We start from the raw sequence: 19,864 nt of genomic DNA on the forward strand, positions 1-19,864 counted from the left end.
TAATTTAATTGTAGTGGTGAGCTCTGCCAAACTTGCAGGCTTTGTGTTTAACTTATCAATAACTCTATTGTTGCTTCTATTGCAGAGTTCCCTGAAGAGAAGAGGCAGCAGAGAAATCCACAAAGAAAAAAAGACATTTAGCCAGGTATGCTTTTCATGAACATGCACCTTTGAGCAAAATCACATGCTAAAACTCAAAATTTCTTTTTATGGGTTTTGACAGGGCCATCAGGCATATTAACTAGAGTGCAATTAGGCCTTAATCTACTGAGACCTCCCAGAGATAATGTCGAAGCAATTTAGGACACAAGTGTGGTCTCTAAACTGTGCAGCTTCTCAGGCTCATTGTGCTTGTGTTCATAGATGTAGGCTGCAGGTTTTCTACAAGAAAAGAAAATCACCTTGCCTCACAAAGTAATTGGATCACAGCCTAGGGACTAACTAAATTTATACACGGTGCCAAAGATTCTGTGCTAATGAGCGTCTTGGCAGGGAATGCAATTTGCACACCACAACGACACCTCTCAAACTCCCCTGTCGCAGCCCAGGGTCTGATCTCTGTGGTGTCAGGGGGTCAGAATGTGAACTTGTGCTACCCAAAGCTGAGGTGCAACACAGAGCCTAAGCTACCCACTCAGTCTCCCTTTGGACACTAGTTTTATTGGAATCACATAGGTTGATCCTTCCCAGGAAAGTTGTCTGCCTGGTTTCTTCTGCTTTTTGTGCTGACTGTAGGAGTTAAAGCTTTTCCCAGCACCCGTACAGTTACTGTTTATAGCCCAAGAGATTGGGATAGTATTTCACCTCACTGGGAGAGGAGCCAAGAAGCAACATAGTACCTTCATTAGAGAAAGGATGCACTTCCCCTGCTGCCCCCTTGGCAGAATTAGTGCACTCAGCTGAGACCTACGGGTTGTCTAATCTTAAAATCCATTGATTTGTAATAATAACCATAATAAATTACTACATTATGTTGAACTTGAAGGGGTAGGGCAAGCATCTCAATGGGCAGACAAGGGGATTGTGGTGGCTGAGGGGCTTCAGCCTGCTTCAGCCTGCTTTCAGCAGACCAAGTGTTCCTGCCAAGATGGTACAAACATGGCTTAATCAGACCCTAAAATGGGGCTCTGGGCTTTCTTTCTGCAGTGCCTGCTATGAAGAATTATTTAAATTGTCAGTCAGGTCAGAGAGTTTATTTTTATTGCAAGGCTGTACAATATATGGATGAAATATACACACATGCCCACACACATTCGATTTACAGATGAAGCTACATGAAGGCACGATGGTGTCCACTGAACTTCATGGACAGCACTGTCTTTCCTTTTCTCATTCCTGGAAATAAAGAGCTGTGCAAAGGGAATGGATTCTTGTGCTTGTTTCCTCTGCCCGAATCCAGGCATTAAGAGCAGCTGTAGTTTGCCTTGGAAAACGTTAAAAATTACTTCACAAAACTAGCTGAGTAACAAAGGGTGAACTTAGCACCACTCACAGCATGGCGAAGCCACACAGGGAGAAGAACTTTTATGCTGTATACACACACATAGTAACTCATGCAAGGAGAGGATTTGGGCTTGGAAATGAAAACCATTGCATTAGCACTCTGCAAGGTGGCCATTCAATTCTCCTCACCAATTCTTCAGGGTAGGAAACACTGAGAAACAACCTTATATACTGATATGGCCCAGCCTATCAGTGCATGTCCTAGCTATCTCCCAACTCTAAGGTGTTACCCAGAGCTGTCTCCAAACCCAGGTATCCATTCAGAGCTGTATTCTGGTTAAGATCAAAGCACACCACAGCAAGTGCCCAACCTGGTCAAACAACCCCTGGGTCCTAGGGCATGAACCAAAAGAGTTGGTACAGGTACAGCCCAAGAAGTTTAAAATGCTGCTCTTCAGGGACAGCGACCCTAAATACATAAAGTTCAAACACCCATTATATGTTTTGTGAGTAAGAAGCAACCACAAACTTAGATTCTGTGCATCCACATGCTTACAAATATATATAGCATATGGCAAGACTGGTGTTTTTACTTACTCAGAGCTTGTCATGAAAATTAGCTGGAACATCTCACCCACCATAGGGCACACCGAGTAAATAATACCCATGAGGTTGATTGTATTGAAGTGGTGTAAAAGCAGAGTTCATAGTAGCACTTACTCGCCTCTAGCAGTACTGAAGAAAAAAGTTTTTATCCAGCAGAATTGCAAAACGGAGCTTCTTGGAAAATACCAGGCACCAGGCAAAACACAAAGAAAAGTGGTTCTCCAGCGCAAGGTAGGAGTGCTGGCACTCAGCCAGATGCTTGGGTGCTGGTCGTACTGCCCTGTTGTCAGACTTGCAACCCCAAAGCTGCTTACCCATCTTCTGCCTGGCAGTTCCCTTGAGCTGGTGATGGTGGTGGTAGAGGAGATGGCGTTGGCCTCTATCTAGCTTTGTGTCTTCTTGCCAGAAAAGAAATATCGTATTGAGGAATTTTTGATCAGCTCTTCATTCTTGTTGCATTGTTTACACTGCATAATGAAGTTATTTCCTATATGTTTCATTTCTTTATCTTCACATTCTACATTTGTCTAAATTAGACTACAGACTCTATAGGAAGGGATCTGGGCTTTTTCTTTCTGCTTTTTTTTTCCATTAACATTCTTCTGAAGTACCATGCAGAGCCATGGTGCAATTGCATGCAAATAATCACTATCGGTAATCATTAACTCCCATTTACCCTTAATGATCTCTTAAAGTCCCTGAGAGCACCATGACTGATAGAATGTTTTTTCACTGCTGTTCCTTCTTTTCTTTTTATATGATCTGCCCTATGTATACCTTTTAGGAAAGCCCCTGGGATTCGAGCCTCTTGTTTCTCCAAAAAGATGGAAAGGAGGCTATTCTCCGTTTCCCCCCCTCCTTTCATTTTATTCATTATTTATCTAATAGTGAACTATTCTTAATGTTGGTGATTTGACCTCTCTTCAGTTTACCCCTTTTGTCAAAACTCTGCTTGCCTGTGTGGGTGTCTCACCCTCTCGCTGTTTCTGCTTGATTTCAACTGATCAAGAAATCACTGATATTTCTGTACACAAAGTTTCAGAGGGACAGATGCATGAAGGTTGGAGTCCTACCCTTCTGGTATGCTTAGATCTGGCTAATATATCTCTCCTGACCATTCTTTTCCTTCGGAAAAAAGCTGTCCAGGGAATGGCATTTTCAGTAGTCATGTTCCCTGGCAGCGAAGCCAGGAAGATCTAAAGCTTTCTCACCTTTCCAGATGGGATCCATATTTAGTAGGCAAGATTAACGTCCATCAGCTCTGTTGTTTTGTGTGAGACTTGTATTTGTTTAACAAAAAAGGAAGCTTGTTTCTTTCACCACTTGCAAAAACAAAACTTACAAATTAGATCCTTTTTTTTTTCTGCCTCTCTCCCCCTCAAAAAAAAATTTGCCAATACAAAACCTGACAATAAAGTAATGCCTTTAACGAAGTTAACAGTGGCTTTGTCCTGCTATAATAACATGCTAATCCACAGATGCACTGAGTCGTGCGGTGATGCCGAGAGAAAACACTGGGGCCCTGACCCTAAACCCGTTGAACCCTTTCCCTTTTCTTCAAAAACTTCAAAACGCTGAGTGTGTTGTCCCAAGTGCAACTCGGTGACAGTTATTTATACGGTTTGAAAGGCATGGATGTCTGGCTGGAGCTCCCTCTGACCCCTGGGTAGGAGTTCCCGGTGTTCCCAGGCAGGGCAGAGGGCTGTGGGCAGGCTGCCCCTTCCCTCAGACGTCGCTGCTGCTGCCTGCAACTGGGGAGGTGCAAGGCATCAGCTAATGCCACTGATGGCTGGGCACTGGAACCCAAAGGCAGACAGGAAGGGGCGAAAGAACACTGGATTACAAAAACAGAATAAAGAAAATGCCAGATTAGCTTTAAGCATAAATAAATAACCAGTGTAATCTCTCCACCTGTGAGCTGTGATGTGCAGCACTGCTCTGGCTGTAACTTTCCTTCTAATCTTTGTATTTCCTTTAAAGCAAAACCTGCAGCTGCAGGGATAAACTGATTCTCCATGATAGGAAAAACAGAGGTAATACATTGTACAACCCTGACGAAAGACGATGCTTTAATCATAAAGTCTTTTTCAGCCAAAGCAACCAAAATTGAGAGTGACTCCAGCAGAGATTGCATGGAATTTTGCCAGGTTTTAATTTGATACTTAATTTACACTTTTGAGTTATGAAGAGAAAAGCAGTTTGCAAATATGTGTGTGAAAAGAGGAACATATATGCAAGGAGACAGTAGAGAAATAGAAAGCCTATCTTCTAGAGACTCTGCTTGTAATTAATCATATGCACCTTGATTTAATTCATATAAAATTCACATTTCTGGTGCCAGAAACACAATGACCAGAATTTTATTCAACTCTTGAGCTAGTTGCAGTTGTGTTTGATTCTTGATTATCACTGAAAAACAAGTATTAACAGAAACTACTTTTTACCTCTATTATATTATTAACATGTAAGTTAACTTTTTTACTATTTAGTATTTTAAAGTCCCAACCTGCAGCAAGCAGCATCAATAAGAAGGCTGAGTTCAGAAGTATACAACCAATTACTTTTCGTATTAGCTTTTAATAAGCTGAAGTTAAGACATAATTAATATATCTAAATAGAATGGGGTGAAATTAATCTAGGTAACATAGAAGACCCTGTTACCAATGTGCTTGGATGTGTGCTATAGAAATCAAATAATTTCCTCAGATTGCTGGGCCATAATTAGTTTTGTAATTTTATTTTCTTTTCATAGCCTGATCTGGATTAACAATTAAAGTCAGTTGTGTTTTCTTCTGGATTTGGTTTCCATTATTAGGAATTATAACAAAATTATGCTTTTGAAAGATAACAGTGCTATGGAGAGTGAAATGAAGTTTCCATAGATAATTGCACATATGTCCACATGGCCTACCAACAAAGATAAAATCTGCAGTCTCAAGAGATCATCTTTCAAAGCCTGACTTCCATTATGCTGCTAATGCTGATAAATGTGTCTCTTTCGAGGCCAAGTGCCTGTATCTCCATGACAATTCATGAAAGTGATTCATGCAAAGAATTTGTTCTTCGGGCTTAGAATTTACTTAACCTTGTTTCTTATTTCAGCACAATACACGCTAGAGTTTTCATTTGAGTTGAGGTACAATGCTTTAAAATGCATGCCCAACACACACAAATAAAACAAAACAGTCATTTTATACCCTGGTACTTCCTGAAAAATGCAGGTTTTCACATGGGATCTATTTGGATGTAAACATGGTCTAATGAATTTTTCTTTCCTTTTTCACTTTTTCGCCAGTCTCCCTTGTGAACAGTTGTCCATACCAGAAACAGAGATCACAATCTGCTCCATCCTAATAATAACAGCAGCAGAGACAACAGTGTGCTTCCTATTTGGAAAGCAAGTTGAGAACTCAGTCTATTTCACAGCATTATGATATCGCAGTGATTAAAATGTTCACTTTTCAAGGCAACCATGCAGCCTAGCACACCTTTTTTTTGTGTGTTTTTCTAGCTGGAGGAGCCTAAAATTTGGAATTATGATGAGCAAATTCATCTGTGTAGTCTTTGTTTCATGATGCTAAAGGGGGACAAGTGTGTCATTAAGCATAAATTTAACAAAAAGTGCCAACAAATCATGGAGCCTTTTCATTTGAGTCATTTTTCACAAAATTTAAGAAAAAACATTGTGTTGGCACTCTTGCATCACCGAACACTTGCACAGGCACACTTTCCCCCTGCCCCTTTTTTAACTGGTCAAGCTGCTTTGCCAATATAACCAAGACCAAGCCATGAAATGTGTCCACTGTGTGGTTTGTGCAGCTCTGTCTGTGTATTGTTTGCATACCTAACAGATACAGCTAGGAGGACGGGGAGGTGGAGATTTTGGAAAATAAGCTGCTGATTGTGCTTCTATTGTAATGTAATCTTGGGTTTACTGGGGGGGTGATTATTCTTGGCAGGAGGACAGTGCTGATTTGAAGTGCCAGCTCCAGTTTGCCAAAGAGGAGGCAGTGCTGATGCGTAAGAAGATGGCCAAACTGGGGAGGGAGAAGGATGAACTGGAGCAGGAGCTCCAGAAGTACAAGTCCATCTATGGAGATGTGGACAGTCCCCTGCCTACTGGGGAGGCAGGAGGCCCGCCCAGCACCAGGGAAGCTGAGCTGAAGCTTCGTTTGAAGCTGGTGGAGGAGGAAGCCAACATACTGGGCAGAAAAATAGTGGAACTGGAGGTGGAGAATAGGGGGATTAAAGCCGAGATGGAGGATATGAGGTGCCAGTATGAAAAAGAGTGTCTCAGCAGGGACCATATTTCAAGCATTCCTACCTCACCCTATGGTGACTCCGTGGAGTCAGCCACGGAGCTGCGCAGGCACCTGCAGTTCGTGGAAGAAGAAGCAGAGCTGCTGAGGAGGTCGATCTCTGAAATCGAGGATCACAACAAGCAGCTAACGAACGAGCTGAACAAATTCAAGTTTGAGCCGGGCCAGGAGCCAGGCTGGTTGGATGGCGCAGCATCCAAGTGCGGTGGCACCTTGCAAGAGGAGCTGAAGTCAGCCAGGTCACAAATCAATGAGCTGAGTGGGAAAGTGATGAAGCTCCAGTATGAGAACAGGGTCCTGATGTCCAATGTGCAGCGTTATGATCTTGCCTCTCACCTGGGACTGCGCACTTCCAGCCCCAGGGACAGCGACGCTGACAGCGATGCCGGGAAAAAAGAGAGTGATAGCGAAGATAGTCGTCCACTCCAGCCAAAGAGAGAGGGGCCCATTGGGGGTGAGAGTGACTCTGAAGAAGTTTATGAGAAGACATCAGGTTTTGGGAGTGGGAAGCCTTCAGAAGTCAGTGACCTGTGCTCCACTGAGTTCATGAGAGTGAAAGAGGACACTGAGTCTTTAATTAACATTAAGCGTGAGGCTGAGCGGCTTGAAAGGACAGTGGACCGCCTTATCACTGATACAGACAGCTTAATTTATGATGCAAAGGTGCATGTAACCAGCAGTCCATCCACCAAGCAGGATTTTAGAAGTGGTGAGGAAAGTGAAGAAGATAAGCATGAACCAGAGCTTCTGGACAATGTCAACTCCAGGATGAAAGCTTTCCGGAAGGAGCTGCAGACCTTCCTGGAGAAGGTTGATCACATTGGAGAGGGCCTTAAGGAGCAGATGGAGGATCTCTCCCCTCTTCCCCATCTCACAGAGTCTTCCAGTTTTCTGTCCACAATGACATCCATGTCCCGAGACTCTCCCATTGGTAACCTAGGGAAGGAATTAATCACCGACTTCCAGGTAGGTCAGCCTCTTATTTGCCTTCTTTCTGTTTTATCATTTCTCTTTCTTTCTGGCATTGCTACCTTAGAGCTAATTTTTCTCACAGCTGCTTTGTTATGATTTCAGACCCACAATGTATTGAAGTGTGTAATGTTAAACAAACATTTTATAGGTTTCTTTCTTTTATTTATTTGCACAACTCCTTTGATTCAGAGGCGGTTCCTCATGGCAAAAAGGCTAATCCACTGATGGTAAAGAGATCTGTCTTGTTTTTGTCTGTAACAGCAGTGTTTCCCCATGAAAGAGGAGATTAATTGAAAAAAATAAAATTCTGATGAATGTAAATTAGAAACCTTGCTAAGAAGTGTGAGGAAGTCTTTATTATGCTTTCTTGTAAAAGGGTCAGGCATGTTCTCAAAAGCCTTGCCAAAAGAACCCAACCAAATGCAGTTTTCTAAGTGATGTGTTTTGAAAAGCCTGCTTACAGCTCACTCCCCTAACCGAGCAGCGGGTGAGAAGCTCTGTAGCCAGCGAAGGACTGCCTTGCCTAAAGCGTTGCCCATGGGCGCATGTCTAAACTGCCACAACTGCCACACTGGATATGGCTTTTCTGCACAGCACAAGTAAGGAAGGAAGAGCCTTGTGTCCCATATCCTTCATGACTTGTATGCTTGCTGTTGGTTTGACTCATGCATCCTCATTGCATGCGCCTCATAACCAGTGTTTGCATTCTTTTTTCCTCTCTTTCTCTTTTTTGCTTTTCAGATGTTTCAGCCCATCATTTTGCTCATCCTCATTTTGGTTTTGTTCTCTTCACTTTCTTATGCCACTGTATTTAAGTTGTTTTTTCTGTTCACGCTTTTCTTTGTCTTGTAGTTTTCCAGTCGTCTACCTTACCCATTTTTGTTTTCTTTATTCCCTCCTGTCCTTTTGTTTTTTTGTTACAAACCGCCCATGCACCTAACAGTCCAAACTGAGGGATCAGATGGAGTGGCAGCTCAAACAAGATCGTGGAGAAGAGCAAGAGATTCACCACCATCGAGCCACCACCGACCCACACCGCAGAGCTGATGGAGACATTAAACTCTACAGGCCAGGAGACAAGGGCTGTTTCAGTCTAGAGGTCAGCAAAGCAGCCCATCTTACTCACTGCCTCCTGCTGCCTTAGCCAGGAGATGAGTAACAGAAGGCAGGGGTTGGGGGAGTAAATTGGACCAGACACAGCACCCCTGTTGTGAAATTTGTGGTTGATCTCGTTTGCCTCTTGCGGTTCCAGAGAAGCAAATCGGTCCTGACTATGGAGTCATCCCTCTGCTCCCAGTAGCTTTGTTAAGGAAAAAAATACAGCTCAGGGACCTGCTGCAATTGAGTACAGAAATGAAAAATCTCCAGAAGTCATTGTAATCCCTGATGTTAGATCATACTTACAGATTTTACCTTGGTGGATACTTGAAATCTGGAAAGTCTACAGATAAAGATTGCTCGGCATTTTGCCTGGCAGTAGTCTGCACAAGAGAGAGTTTGATGCTGATGTTCATGGTGATTCTCAACAGGGAACACAGCGCCTTACAGCTTCCAAAAAAGCTTATTTAAAGCATAATTCTCCATTGTTTGGGTTGTTGAGTACTTTTTCATTTGTCAAAAACATCAATCAGTTTTATTTGCATCTTCGTCTATGTAGAGGCTGGCTCAGTAAATATCTCCTTAGCTGCTTTCTCTTGAGCATAGATTGTACAGACACTGCAATTGGTAATGAAGAAAACCATTTCTAATCTGTCTCCATAAAGCCAGCTTGGAGCATTGAAGAACTTTTCTGCTGGCCACTGGGAAGCCAAATCCACCTTGAAACTGTGATGGTTAGAGTAGCTTCTAGTGAGAGATGAGTTTTAGTATGTTTTTAACTCTAGAGACGTGTGCAGAAGCCTTAATATATTTTAAACCTCTAGATCAGTGTGGGAAGAGGGAACTGCTGCCTGGGACAGCTTCATTTGTGAGTAAGTAATAGCAAGAACTAGAAGGGGTAGGAAGAAAAAACTTCAGGGCAGCCAGTAGTTAAGCAGCACAGTGCTGTGTGGAATATCAAACAGGTAATTCTTTGCTGGTTTGGTGTAAAGTATCCTTATAGCATAGAGTTTTGGTAGTATTAGAATAATGAATTTGTTCAGCAGCTTCTCATCCAACTTTTCACTTTCAACGGTGATAAAAGACGTTGAGAAGGATAATCTGATAAACCCAGAACACCCTAAGTCTCTCCCTGGAAGGTAAAGTCATTCCTCCTCAGTGGTGAAATGGACTGAGGTAGAGAAACTGCTCAACATGGATCCTTTTGCAATCAGAAATTGACACTGGTCAATAGTTACTGTAGATTAGGTTGGAAGATGACCCCAGCAAATGTTTACAATATTTCTATTTAAATTCTGGGGTTTTTTTATTGGTTCCCTCACCTTAGATCAGTCTTGTTATTATATTAAAGCCTATATGTGTAAGCCCTCAGTTAAGATTAGGGATTTGGCTAATTTTGGCACTTTTTTTATGTCCTAGGATGGGATTATGTGTAAATGATGTACTGCAAACTGTTCTTAAATAGATGATGACCAGTTTTTACACCATAGCTTGACAAGGAACAAACTAGTAATTAGAACCAAAGGTAGAGAATATCCAGTTTAGGACCAGATGTGTTCAAAATATGAGTAAGGCTGGGCCTCAAAGGCCCTAACTTGAGACAACGTTGAAGATTAAGGTGTTTTTCAGTCACTATCACTTAAGCAACAAAGAATATTTACATTGCTTTATGCCAAAATTGTCATCCTGCTGAAATCTTAAAATCTGTAGCAGTCAAACCCAAGTGAAGCAGAAAATTTCTGAAAATAATTTTGTAAGGTATCATTTTTACTTTCATTATTCAATTAAATTTCATTATTTATTTTAATTATTTTCTTTTTTTTGTTTGTTTCATACACTGCCCTAGCAAAAGCTACGCATTTTTTGTGCCAGATGAATGAGCAGGAAAAAAACTACTATTCAAATGCCTAAGGGGTTTTTTTTATTACCACAGAAATTTCAAATGGAGACTCAAACCTTGAAATGCCTACATGAGTCTTTATCTGCTTTAACTTATGAAGTGAAAATATACACACTAGCCACTGAATAACATTGATGTTCTTCTTACTGGGTGCAGACTTTCAGCATGAAAACAATACATTTCATTTCAATGAGGCAAATATTTCCTCTTTATTCAAGCAAACCCATTTTTCTAAATTTATTTTTTTCCCCAAAACTAAAATTTTTACAAGCAATGCTGGGCAACTTCCATTTAGCCATTTCTTCTATTTATAAAAATGAGCATAGTGGGAGCCTAATTGTTTGATTAAGTACAATAAATGCAGACAGACGTGCTTGAAACTACCCTGTAGCCCAGCTGTAAACATCTGCCTTTGTTTGGGCTTTCCACTGCAGTTGTTAGTGCAACAGTATTATTAGACTGTATTTGCATGTTAAGGAGATTGGTTAGAGTCCCTGACCAAGGGAAATAATATCTTGAAATGGCCTTAAGAACAGGGCTTTGTTTTCTAGCTGAAACAAGCCATTCAGCTGCTGTTGTGGGAGGATGGAGCCCATTGGGATGGCTGTTCAATCCATTATTCATGAACTTAGCAGAGCTGCGTTAGTGTGGGAGGGGGAAATCATTCTTTACCATCCAAAGAAGAAGTAGGTGAACTAGTAAAAATCACCCTGACTAAAACCAGAAAAACTAAAAAAAGGCAACACAATGTTTCATGGAGCAAACACCCTACAGAACCGGCAGGGAAAGTAGTAAATTATTTTTCCTCTGGTGAATTTTACCAATGGAATATCCATAAACAAAAGGCAACTTCCTTAAGCAGTCTCCTCCTGTTTATGCAGAAACAAGAAGACATTCTGAAGAAGAAACATTTCACTCTTTCAAATAACTCAGTGTGATTTGTTACAGTCTATGATACCTGTTGCTCTAAATTGGAGCTGTATGTCCTAGCTCCATTCCTTCAGAGGGTATTAGTTCTGCCTTCACCTGAATAAGTATATAACATCAAGGGCAAAAGCGCTAATCTTTGCATTTCAGATTTGGATTATTACCATACATTGCTTTTAAAGACTTACACACTTGTTTCTGTGTAGGAAAATGCCAAAAAATCTTTGACAGTCCCAGGTTATGGGAAAAGAACCACTGAAGAGAATTCACTAAAGGGGAATGAAATGTTAGCAGAGAATGAAAATAAAAGCAGATAGACTAGACAAGGTGAGAGCATATCTTAAAGAATAAATTGTCCATGGCATCTAGTAATGAAGTAGGAATAGCTCACATTGAAGAATATTTTTTCCAAGTCATTCTTTTATTTGTTTATCCATTTTCTTTACTTATTATGCTGGTAAAAATGTAAAACATCTCTGTTAATCTAAGTTAATACCTGAGCTAAGCATGCTCCAACCTGAGTCACTTTGCCACTTGCTTTGAATCAAAATTTCTGTATGGATCCATTTTGAATGTGGATCTATATTTTGAATGTTCTATTTTTTAACTCATGCTGCTTCTGTGCAATTTTCTTAATTCCATGCTTTTCAGCTAGATAACTTTTGCAGCAGCTCCCAGCCATGTGCTGAAAATTTACACATCCATTTCTCTGGTTAAAAATTTTGTTTTCCCGGAAAGGATACAGTGAATGTTTTACACATTGTGACTTTTCTTCTGGGGGAAAAAAACCAAACAAATCAACAACAGCAAGTGAGGACCACACAGAAAGTAGTATGTCTTAAGTCTACTACTCCTCTAATGCAAAACTGTGGGAAGAAGGAAGACAAACTGATACTGTTCCCACCAAGATTAGGGGCAACAAGAATAACTTAATTTGCTGTATTGTATTCTTTCCTGCTATGTAAGATTCTGGAAGGGTTGACAATATAATGGCTTAAAACACCCCTTATGATGTAAATCTGGATATTTGAGTCCTAACTGAACTCAGTGAGACTTTGTATACTATCCATACAATGACATGGATTTTTGAAGACTTGGAGGAAAGTGTTCTGTGTTTTCCCAAACTCAGAGACTTTCCATATAAGTGCAGACAAATAACCACACAGCTTCCTATTGTACATTAGCAAATTGAATGTGTGTCATTCATTTTCAAGGGATGAGGAGAAGAGTACGTCTTCAGAAGCAGCCTCTGAGAATTCAGTTAGATGTGTATTGCATGTAAAAGGTATTAAAAAGGGCACTGGAAGTTCTCTCTGATCTGGCTGATTCTTGCATGCAATGGTCACATGTGAAAAAGTAGCAGTTTCTAAGCTACATGGTCAAATATAAGGTCCAAATATCAAAGCATTATAAGATAATGTTAGAGGAGCACCATAAAATATTCATCTTTTGACTTCTTTGGAATTGCACACAAGTGCTGGAGACCATCATTCTACTCTTCCTCCTTTGGTTTGATGGCTCCTAGGGGAAGAAAAAAAAAAGAAAAGAAAAAGATTAAAAAGAAAGATTCCATGGAATCTGATGTTCACAGTTGTTGCATATAAATTGGTTAAGTTTTAAGGGAAATTGAGATGGTAATTCGCTATGGTAAAATAGAGAAAACAGGCAACTAAAACCCAGGCATATTTTATGGCAGGTTGGAATAATGTAAAAATAAGTCACAGCAGAAATGTGGGATTGTGTGAGCTGGTAAGTAACCTGAAAAGCTGTCACCATGTTGAGAGGGACAGAAAGGGGTCAGTATAGTCAGGGAGCTGTGGTGAATTTCCTCAAATGTGGATGACATTTCTCTGCATATCCTCTTGTGGTAAAGACATCGGCATGGATTAGCTTGGTCTGGAGTGATAACAGGTGAGATAAAATGACTGAGCAGAAGGATTTGGCAGTGCCTGTCCAAGAGGATAGGAGTGGAAGTGTATCTGGTAATGCAATAACTGGGATACACAGGAAAATGTTAATAGATGTTGAGCTGTGGATGAAGTGCAGCTGTTTCTGTGGTGCTGTGGTAGAGTAACAGTAGTTCGTAGTTCCCATTATATTGTGTTTGTATGTCTCTTGTAGTGAGTTTGTGTCTGTGGTGTCAGAACATTGTGTGGTGGCTGTTTTCCGTTCCTCGTGTAGTATGTTCGTTAATGAGAACAAAGGAAACAAAGAATGGAAGTTAATAACAGGTTATCAACTTTTGTGTCTGTTTTGGAGCAGTGTTGCTTTCCAAAACAAAACAAAGCCACAGCTGTGCCACCGTACTACACATTATATGATAGGTGACTGATTTCCACATACAAACATTGAGACCTCCATCAGTGCTCTATCAGGTACCTTTTGTACTGCATACACAAATATCACATTTCATTTCTACATATTCATTCATGATCCAGACATTTAGCAGCTATCTATTAGGTGCTTAAGCAGCCTTATCTCCCATTATTTGAGCAGTGCAAATCCCAAGGCTTCTGGTAGAAATGACATTATATATAATCACAGACTATGAAGAGTCGTCAGGTTGCACTGGAAGGAACAAGGTGTACAGCTCTTCATTCATAGCTACTTTTCAACACTTTAGCACTTACAAAAATGTGTCATCCTTCAAGAGGCAAAGCAGTTGTGAAATTATTGGCACTTAGTGTGCTTGTAATAGTCAATCTGTCTTTATGATAAATTTAATCTCTTTTATAGTAATTCCAACAGTTACCACAATCCTAGCACACAAGTTTCCTGACACTTGACTTTGCATGGGCTACATTTATAAAAATATTGCATGAATTAATAGTTTTCTTGCCCTAATTTTGCCAACATAAGGTGCTGGCAGTATATATGAAACTATGCAATTCCAATTAATATTAATCTGAAGTAGAACAAATAGTCCTTTTGCAAATCATCTTTCATTGGAAAACACAAGTGTGAAGTGAATAGTGAAAAATTTAAACCTTACCTTCCAGGTAACTTTTGCTGCTCTAATTCATCTTCCAGCTTCATGAATCCCAAGACCAAAATTATTTCCAATTATTTAAATCTGTAATTGTATGACTGTAAGGAGAATCGTATTAAGATCAGTAATTATTGGAAACAGAAAAGCATTGCTGTGTTGTATCTGTTTCCACCAGATCCATATTTCATGATTTTGGCTGATTTTGAATTCATAAAAAGAAGGAACAGAATTTTTTTTTCCAATGACACTGAATTAACTGGTACATTAGTTCTTATTAGCCATAACCCTCAAGAAGCCTGATCAGAATAAAATAATGCAGAGATTTCTAATGAAAGTAGTTTTTCTTGCATTGGATGAGAAAATTAAACTGACGATTTACAAATACTTGTGCAAAACTTCCAAATCCCTTCACAATCACTTCTTTTCAAATTACTTGTGTAACCAAATTTTGACCTTATGTGACACAAAATGTCTGCAGACACGTTAAGGTGTAAGATGAAATTGATAAAGCAGATAATGTTCTCTTGGTCATTTCATGTGTACCTTTCAGAGGGCTGGAAGTGTCTTTTCCTCAGGTACAAAACAGACAAGCATGAGTCAATAAGTGGCTCAAGTGAAGAAGGAACTGTTAGGGCCCAGAAAGTTTTTCAGCACAGTATGATGCTGCAGGTGGTTTATGGGATACTTCCATTTGCCTTATGACCTTTTAACCTAGAGGAGAAGAGAGGGGTGTCTGTTACAGTGATAAATACATTTTAAATAACCAAAAGTGTCCCAACAAGGGCTGCTGTGGCCTGAACAGCAGGAGCTGCTGTCTTTGCTCTTGGGAAGTGCAAGGAGAGCCTGCGGAGGGGTCGAGTGCCGGGGTTGATGCCAGAGGGGAAATGGCAACACAGTTCCCGAGAGCAGTCCCACGACCTTATTATGTCCTTGTGGCTGCTGAGGTTGGAGTGCGCTTAACATACTCCTGCTGAGAATTTGGGATTGTGGTTTGAAGCCTGAAGCAATCCCTTCTTTAAATATGTCTTTACTTTAGGAATTAGGCACTTGATGCTGTAGTGTTTCTGTGGTCACACATGTGAATAGGATGGCATCTAGCTGAGCATCACTTTTGTATAGATAAATCACTTTTAGCTCCAATGTGAGAGACATAAAGTGAAGGACATAGAAAGTTCTGATCAGAAATATAAGTGCCATAATATTAACTAACCTAGTATAAATAATTACATTTGACTCTGCTTTCTTATGTCTTTATTTTTAATTAACTTTCAGGAGTAGAGTTGATGGGATGCCAAACTGAATTTGAAAGTATTAAGATTAAAATAGTATTGGACCTGAAAGGGAGGATACTTAACCATTTTGGTCAGATCTCAGGCTCACGCAGCTTATCCTAGTGACATTTGTGTAACAATTGAGTAGAAATCACAGAATGAAGTCAACTTGTGCAGAGAGCTGTCTTGTATCTGAAGAAAGGGACCCTAGTTGGCTTATTTAATTCTATCCCATTAACAGCTTAATCACAACTGTTGCAAATTAATAGTTAGGTTCAATGTATGTGCATTAGAGTAGTCTTTTGTGGACATGGTAAAATTTTACAGCAATGGTTATCATAAAGAAATGCATCACCAAATAAGTAATCCTGTAAATAGGAGTTCATCTGGCAAACACTATGATGGTGCACTGTCTCAGCTATTTGAGTGCAAACCCACAGCAGAGGCCTGAAGGGAATATCCAATATGTAACATCATCATCCCAGCTTTAGTTTCAGAAGAAGCCACACAGGAAATTCCCACACATATTTAGGGCATTGTTATTTATTTGCACACTGTGCTTTTGTTTTAGCTATTGATCACTGTGAGTTGTGCAGATGTCTGTCCTGCAGTTCTCTTTTCCCTTTTTTACACCGTGGAGACACATTTTCTGCTAAACCTATCCCTTTGTCCTGCTGATCAGCTCAGGGATTCCCCTGTTTTACCTGTACAGAATGTTTCGATACAGGAGCTTCAGGCTCAGCTTGAGCAAGAGACAAGACTTCACCAAGAGGAGCAAGAAAAGTTTACAGAAAGGATCATCCAGGTAAATACATAACCCATCTTCTGGGAGAGACGCATGATCATGATATGTGACATGAAACTCGTTTGTCAGGACTTGGGAATGTGTGTCCTGATGGCTGTGCCTGTTTGTCCTCATCCAAGTGAATGAAGAATCTGGAATTTGAGGCAATGTAAGCCCAAGCCCATTTTGCCACTGTGAATTCTGCTTCTCTGCTTGCTGTAGAGTTTTGTCCTCCTTTATGTGAGGGAAGTCATCGTAGATACATGGAATATTGCATGGAGCATTACAGCAGGCCCTTCAGCTCTCCCTGAGCTGGGGAGAAGGGTGCTTTTGATCTCTAGGAGTGCAGTTTGGCTCTGTGCCCTATTTGGACTCCTCTTAGCCCAAAGAAAATCCAACACTTCTCCAAAGTAGGAGGAGTTGTTACCCACACATAACTGAGACACAAGTCAGGACTTTCTTGTATTTCTCAGTATCTCGTGCTTCCAACCTTCTTATAATAGTTGGTGAATAAATCATATTTTGTGTCATGGGCTCCCCCTGCTCTTTTGAAGGCTGGAACACATTAGTCAATCATTTTGTGATCTCTAGCTCCTAGAGTGAAAAAAAATAAAATCTGTCACTAATTTTCGCAGGCTGTTTGACTCTTAACTAAAGTTTACTTTTTAAATTTACTTCATAGACTAAACTCAGCATAATTGTTGCATAGTGTAAAGCATTTTTCCTTGTGCCAACTAATCTCTTTGTGCCCAAGTGGTATCTCTCCATTTTTTCATAACTAGCTGCAATTTCCAGTTGATCTCCACAGGAGCTTTCCATTGGAGGTTTTTGAAAGCAACCAGTTAATTGATTTCCTTCCTGGTTGCCTTGGCTATGAAAGCTTTTTGGAACTATGCCTTCTTCTTACAGTTCTTAAAATTCTTTTTTTTTTTTTTGCAATTGCTATCCATTGAGAAAACATAATACTCTATGAATCTACCTCCACTAGAGTCTTCTGCAAGAATTTGTGACCACAGGTACTTAGATTATAACATCTTGTAAAAACAATTAAAAATGAAGCAAAATCAAAGCTAGCTGTTCATGTTGACAGCCCGTAGAAATAAAAGAATAAAAGCATCTTCTGGGTTCTTCACCTTTTTCCAGATAATGCCCATCCTGTTGATATTCTTCCTGTTTTATCACCTTCCAGGATTTCTGGTGGAAATGAATCAGATCTTTGCTGTATTTAACCATAACTTCATTTGGAGGAAGAACTGGCATCTACATCAAATCTATTTGTTTCTTCCCGTAAAAATTAAATTTAAAATCGGGCCCTTTTTTACTATTTCAGTTTTAGGAATCTTTAATGACATCACATTAAAGTTTACTAGCAGTATGTAATCTCCATGAGTGTTGTTAGGAGTTGTATGTATGTTTTTTGGGCCATTATAGCTAATCTTGTTTCAGACTACATTTAAGCTTCCTTTTAAACATAATTAAGCTACCTACTACTGTAAATAATTGTCATTCAATCAGGAATTTTTTAAGGCATAATTGCATAGCTGCTAAAAATTTCCTTTTATGCTGGAGCACTTCATTTAAATGGCAAGCAAGTCCTCAGTAAACCACCTAGTACAGACTAGTAGTCTGTGTCAGAGGCATCTGAATGTTGCCACGAAAAATGTATTTCTTAGCAGTGTTTATTGCTAGGGAGTCCTTGTTCCTGAAATATTCTTTATTCCTATGTGAACCTTGTTTGTTGCAAGGGTGTGTCCCGATGGTTTGAATTGTTGTGGTCATTAGTGTGCTGTGGCTTTCATAGATTTCATCTATGGAGCTGGTCAGGAAAGGGAGAGGCTGTTGTTCTGCAGAATGGAAAATAACGGAAACTGGCATCTGCAAGCAGTGGCTCTGTACTCATTTTCCATTTGCCTTTTCTTCATCAATGTGAACCACAGCTTGGTTGAAGTGGAAACACTATCTCCATTCATGCAGAATATGAGATGCTGTACAACTAACTGTTACAAGTGTTGTTAGGTACAGGTCATGCCATGGTTTGATTTTGAAATATTGAGGGAGAAGTCAAATTTTAAGAGTAACATTTCAGGTGGCCTTGCATTGAAACAGGTGTAATTATATATGTCCTCTAAAGTATGAGCTTTTCTTGGTGTTTCTAGCACGGAAGCTGAGACATGTTGAATGCTGAGTTGCAACCTATTCCTGTCTCTTCAGTCTCTGTGTGTCCCAGATACAGTCATGTCAGAATGAGAAACTGCTTACTGTGGTATTGTTCAGATGCCTTCAAGTATGAACTGTGAGAAGTGAGGGACTGATAATTGTCTGAGAGATACTGGACATGGTTCCTTTGGAAGTGTTGCCCTCCTAGATGCAGAGGGAGATGTAGGCACAGAGGAAATGATGAGCCTGTGTCTGGGAGGAAAGAGGCCAGGATAATATTCCAGATTGTTTAGGGGACAGCTGTGGTTCCACCTCCTATGAATGGCTGCAAATGCATTAGTAGGTGTGGTATGTTCAGCAGTGTGGCGTGGTGGCTGTGCTGGAAAGCTACTGCAGAGATACAATCAAGAGAGAGAGGAAAATATGAGTGGTATAAAATGTTTAACCAGCATCAGAGCTATTGTGCATCATTAAAGTAAATATCCAATTCCACAGCAGGTTACTATGGTTATCTAAGCAAAGCTTATCATCTGTTACCTTCTAATTTCCTCAGCAGTCATAACTGCTGAGGGACTTATTGAGCCAAACTCAATGGTTACTCACTACTGATGAAAATTAGATTTCAGTTTGTCTTACCCAATGAAGAACAAGTCCTAGAGACTGCTCTGGGACATCACCCCATTGACACGATGTCTGTCATTCCATTAAAGCTGGAGGAGGAGCATATGCAGACCCTGAGGAGGAAAGACTTGGAAGTGCAGAGTTTGACTTTGCAGAACAAACTGGAAGAGAAGACCTGGAGCCAAGAGAAAAGCCTGCTGCAGCAAGAACTCAGGCATTTCAAGCAGGACACCTTTCTCCTGTATGTCAAGCTGAAGTGGCTGCTGAAACACTGGCGGCAAGGCAAGCGAATGGAGGAGGAAGGGGAGGACACATTACAGGTAACTCTCCCACCTCAATAACCCAAATGAGTTACAATTGGTGGAGTACTGGGATGACCCTTCTTTAAGTGTAGCCTTTAAATGTGATGTGGCATCAGCAACTTCATAATTGCACATAGATTGAAAGGGAATTGAAATTAAATATGAAAGCTTCTCTTAAGCTGGCTTGTGCTAAAGTGCATTCTGCTTGATATATTACAGATCACCCATCTTTAAATTGAAACCCCTACCTACTGCAAACATCTGGCCCTGAAAAACTCCCTCACAGTAAATGACAACTTAATTGGATCTCAGATATATGATTCCTGAAAAATTTTTTGAAAGAAAATAACATGTTGGCAAGCTAAGGGAGTCAAATCTGTTTAGATGGGTTGAGTGTTGTTTTTCTCATCATGTACACAGTGTATTCCTTACAAAACCTTCAGCAATACAGATGGAGGGAAGCTCTGATTTCATG

General features: G+C 40.3%; 1 protein-coding gene across 12 annotated transcripts in view; it reads left to right on the forward strand.

Annotated features, from left to right (window-relative positions):
• Positions 1-19,864, forward strand: part of MTCL1 (microtubule crosslinking factor 1) — a 120,960-nt gene that overhangs the window by 69,669 nt on the left and 31,427 nt on the right. For 5 of the 12 annotated variants that reach the window (XR_011697761.1, XM_071554809.1, XM_071554799.1 and 2 more), the window contains exons 4-9: positions 86-145; positions 2,203-2,280; positions 6,009-7,334; positions 8,284-8,439; positions 16,238-16,330; positions 19,177-19,407. Coding sequence is in view for 11 of the 12 variants with exons in the window: in XM_071554809.1 (XP_071410910.1) it covers positions 86-145; positions 2,203-2,280; positions 6,009-7,334; positions 8,284-8,439; positions 16,238-16,330; positions 19,177-19,407 (1,944 nt within the window). In the remaining variant the exon portion in view is untranslated. The remainder of the gene's footprint in view (positions 1-85; positions 146-2,202; positions 2,281-6,008; positions 7,335-8,283; positions 8,440-16,237; positions 16,331-19,176; positions 19,408-19,864) is intronic. The other 7 variants (XM_071554810.1, XM_071554801.1, XM_071554800.1 and 4 more) reach the window with 6 other exon arrangements.

Source organism: Pithys albifrons, chromosome 4, assembly GCF_047495875.1.
Source record: "Pithys albifrons albifrons isolate INPA30051 chromosome 4, PitAlb_v1, whole genome shotgun sequence".
Lineage (NCBI taxonomy): Eukaryota > Metazoa > Chordata > Aves > Passeriformes > Thamnophilidae > Pithys > Pithys albifrons.